Source organism: Nicotiana tabacum, chromosome 23 (assembly GCF_000715075.1).
Source record: "Nicotiana tabacum cultivar K326 chromosome 23, ASM71507v2, whole genome shotgun sequence".
Classification (NCBI taxonomy): Eukaryota; Viridiplantae; Streptophyta; class Magnoliopsida; order Solanales; family Solanaceae; genus Nicotiana; species Nicotiana tabacum.
Genome location: NC_134102.1, coordinates 76,482,088 through 76,484,336, shown reverse-complemented (window position 1 = coordinate 76,484,336; position 2,249 = coordinate 76,482,088). Strand labels below are relative to the sequence as shown.

Below are 2,249 nucleotides of genomic sequence, written 5' to 3'. Positions count from 1 at the left end.
ATTTCGTTGTTGCCTATGAGTATTATTGGCCTAGAAATTGTGAGGGTGTACTCTCTAAAGAAAGTGATTTACAACAAGGTCTTGACATCTACTTTTGTCTCTCTTCTTATCTCCCAATTTTTCCAACCATAATGTAGTGATTTCGATGATAAAACAACTATACATTAATTACAGATAACTTTTAAACCTTACTTTAGGAAACCCAAATAAACTGGGAAAAGAATTTTAATTTTCACAGAACAAATGTAATCCTGCATATTTTGGTAAGTTGTTGTACAGTAAGTTTATATTTAGGTTTGTTGTTGTATAGTATGTTTATCTTTTGGTAAGTTGTTGTATAGTATGTTAGTAATATTTTGGTAAGTTGTTTTATAGTAAGTTTGTCTATTGAAATTGTTTTGTATGTAATCCCATAGTTATAAAAGAATCTTGCCCTTTATATAATAATAATAATAGTGTGGAACTCATCAAGCAAGCATTTCATTAAAATCTAACTATACAGTGAGGGAAGATGGAAATGAAAGTTGAAATTACACACAAAGATACAATCAAACCATCTTCTCCAACACCTCTAAGCCAAAGAGATTACAAGCTTTCCCTTATAGATCAATTAACCCCAGGTCCTTATGTTCCTATTGTCCTCTTCTATGACTCAACCACCAAATTCTGCCATGATCTCCTCAAAAAATCCCTATCAAAAACCTTGAATTATATGTACCCTCTAGCTGGAAGAATAAAGGATGATTTCACAATCGAATGCAACGATAAAGGAGTCGATTTTCTTGAAGCAAATGTAAGTAACATTACTTTGTCCAACATTGTCAATGACCCAAAAATTGGAACTCTTTCTCAACTTCTTCCATGCCATCCTCATGCAAGATCTAAAGAACCAAGTGATCAAGTTTTGCTAGCAGTTCAAGTGACTAAGTTCCCTTGTGGAGGAATTTCCATTGGTGTTTGTGTTTGGCATCTAATTGCTGATGCATCTACACTTGTCACTCTTGTCAAAACTTGGGCAACAATGAATCAAGAAAATGGTCAAGAGAGTAATGTCATTGGCAATGGCTACATAGTCAATGTTACTGGGATCTTTCCTCCCAGAGATCTTAGTAATAATCCCTTGTTAACCATGGTTCCAATCCCAGAAGAGTTGCCTTTCAAAATATCAATGAAGAGATTCATATTTGATAACTCAAAGCTAGCTGCATTAATACAGAGTTGCCCTATTTGTCCGACTCGTTTTGAGGCTCTGTCGGCTTTCCTATGGTCAGCAATTATATCAACATGGAAAGACAAAAAAAGTGAAATCAAAGTTTGCATACTAATGACATCAATCAATCTAAGGAAGAGAATGATACCTAATTTACCAACAAATAGCATGGGGAATCTTATTTATCCAACAATGGCTAAATGGGAAGTTGAAGAAGAAGGAGTCATTGATTACAAAAAGTTGGTGGAAAGAGTTCAAGAATCAATAAGGATGGTGGAAGATAGTTATATAAGAAGGATTCATGAGAAAAATGGATACATAGATTACTTGAACTCAATACTTGAGTTGTGTATAACTAGAGGGAATGAAGTAGGAATTGCTGGTTGTATTAGTTGGTGTAAGCTTCCATTTGATGAAGCTGATTTTGGATGGGGTAAACCTATTTGGATAGCTAATCCTATGAAGTTTCCATGTGGTTTCAATCTTTTAGATACTGTTGATGGCAAGGGAATTGAAGTATGGATGGGATTGCCAGAAGAGGAGATGCAGTTGCTGGAGAAGAATAAAGATTTCTTATCATATGTTTCTTTAAGTCAACATGTTTGAATTCATATTAGAATTTGCTTAAGGTTTGAATGGTCGCTTTAGATTTAAGACTACTGTCCAGAAAAGAAGAATTAATAAATTTATGAGTATGTTTTTTATTTTGGAATCTTTGCTATCTAGTATGTTTTTTATTTGTTTGGAATTCCTCAACACTTTAATAACAATTTATGTCAATCATTTGGCTATTTTAGTACTACTCAATATTTAATTTACAGATAAAAATAAAATTTTAAAAGTTATTAAAATAAAAAAGTGAAAACTGAGGTGAATATATTTGTTGTAAAGGAAAGGAACAACAAATAAAAGCAGACAAGACTAGCTATACTACTCCCTCCTGGACGATTGATTATCAAGTAAAACGTTGAGAATAATGTAATTTATTTAGAAGGAAGTTGGTCCCAAAGTTGAGATAAAGTTGAAATTTTAAACCTAG

General features: G+C 32.9%; 1 protein-coding gene across 1 annotated transcript; it reads left to right on the top strand.

Moving 5' to 3' along the window:
• The first annotated feature begins 511 nt into the window (after positions 1-511).
• On the top strand, positions 512-1,816 carry LOC107774364 (limonoid 21-O-acetyltransferse-like). Its single transcript, XM_075245696.1, has 2 exons — positions 512-1,251; positions 1,570-1,816. The coding sequence occupies exons 1-2, from the start codon at positions 512-514 to the stop codon at positions 1,814-1,816; spliced, it is 987 nt and encodes a 328-aa protein (XP_075101797.1).
• Positions 1,817-2,249: the final 433 nt, after the last annotated feature.

Coding starts and splice junctions, on each gene's coding strand:
- LOC107774364 (XM_075245696.1), top strand. CDS start 512: ATGGAAATGAAAGTTGAAATTACACACAAAGATACAATCAAACCATCT. Junction 1,252..1,569: donor CCGACTCGTTTTGAGGCTCT/GTCGGCTTTCCT, acceptor GTGTATAACTAG/AGGGAATGAAGTAGGAATTG.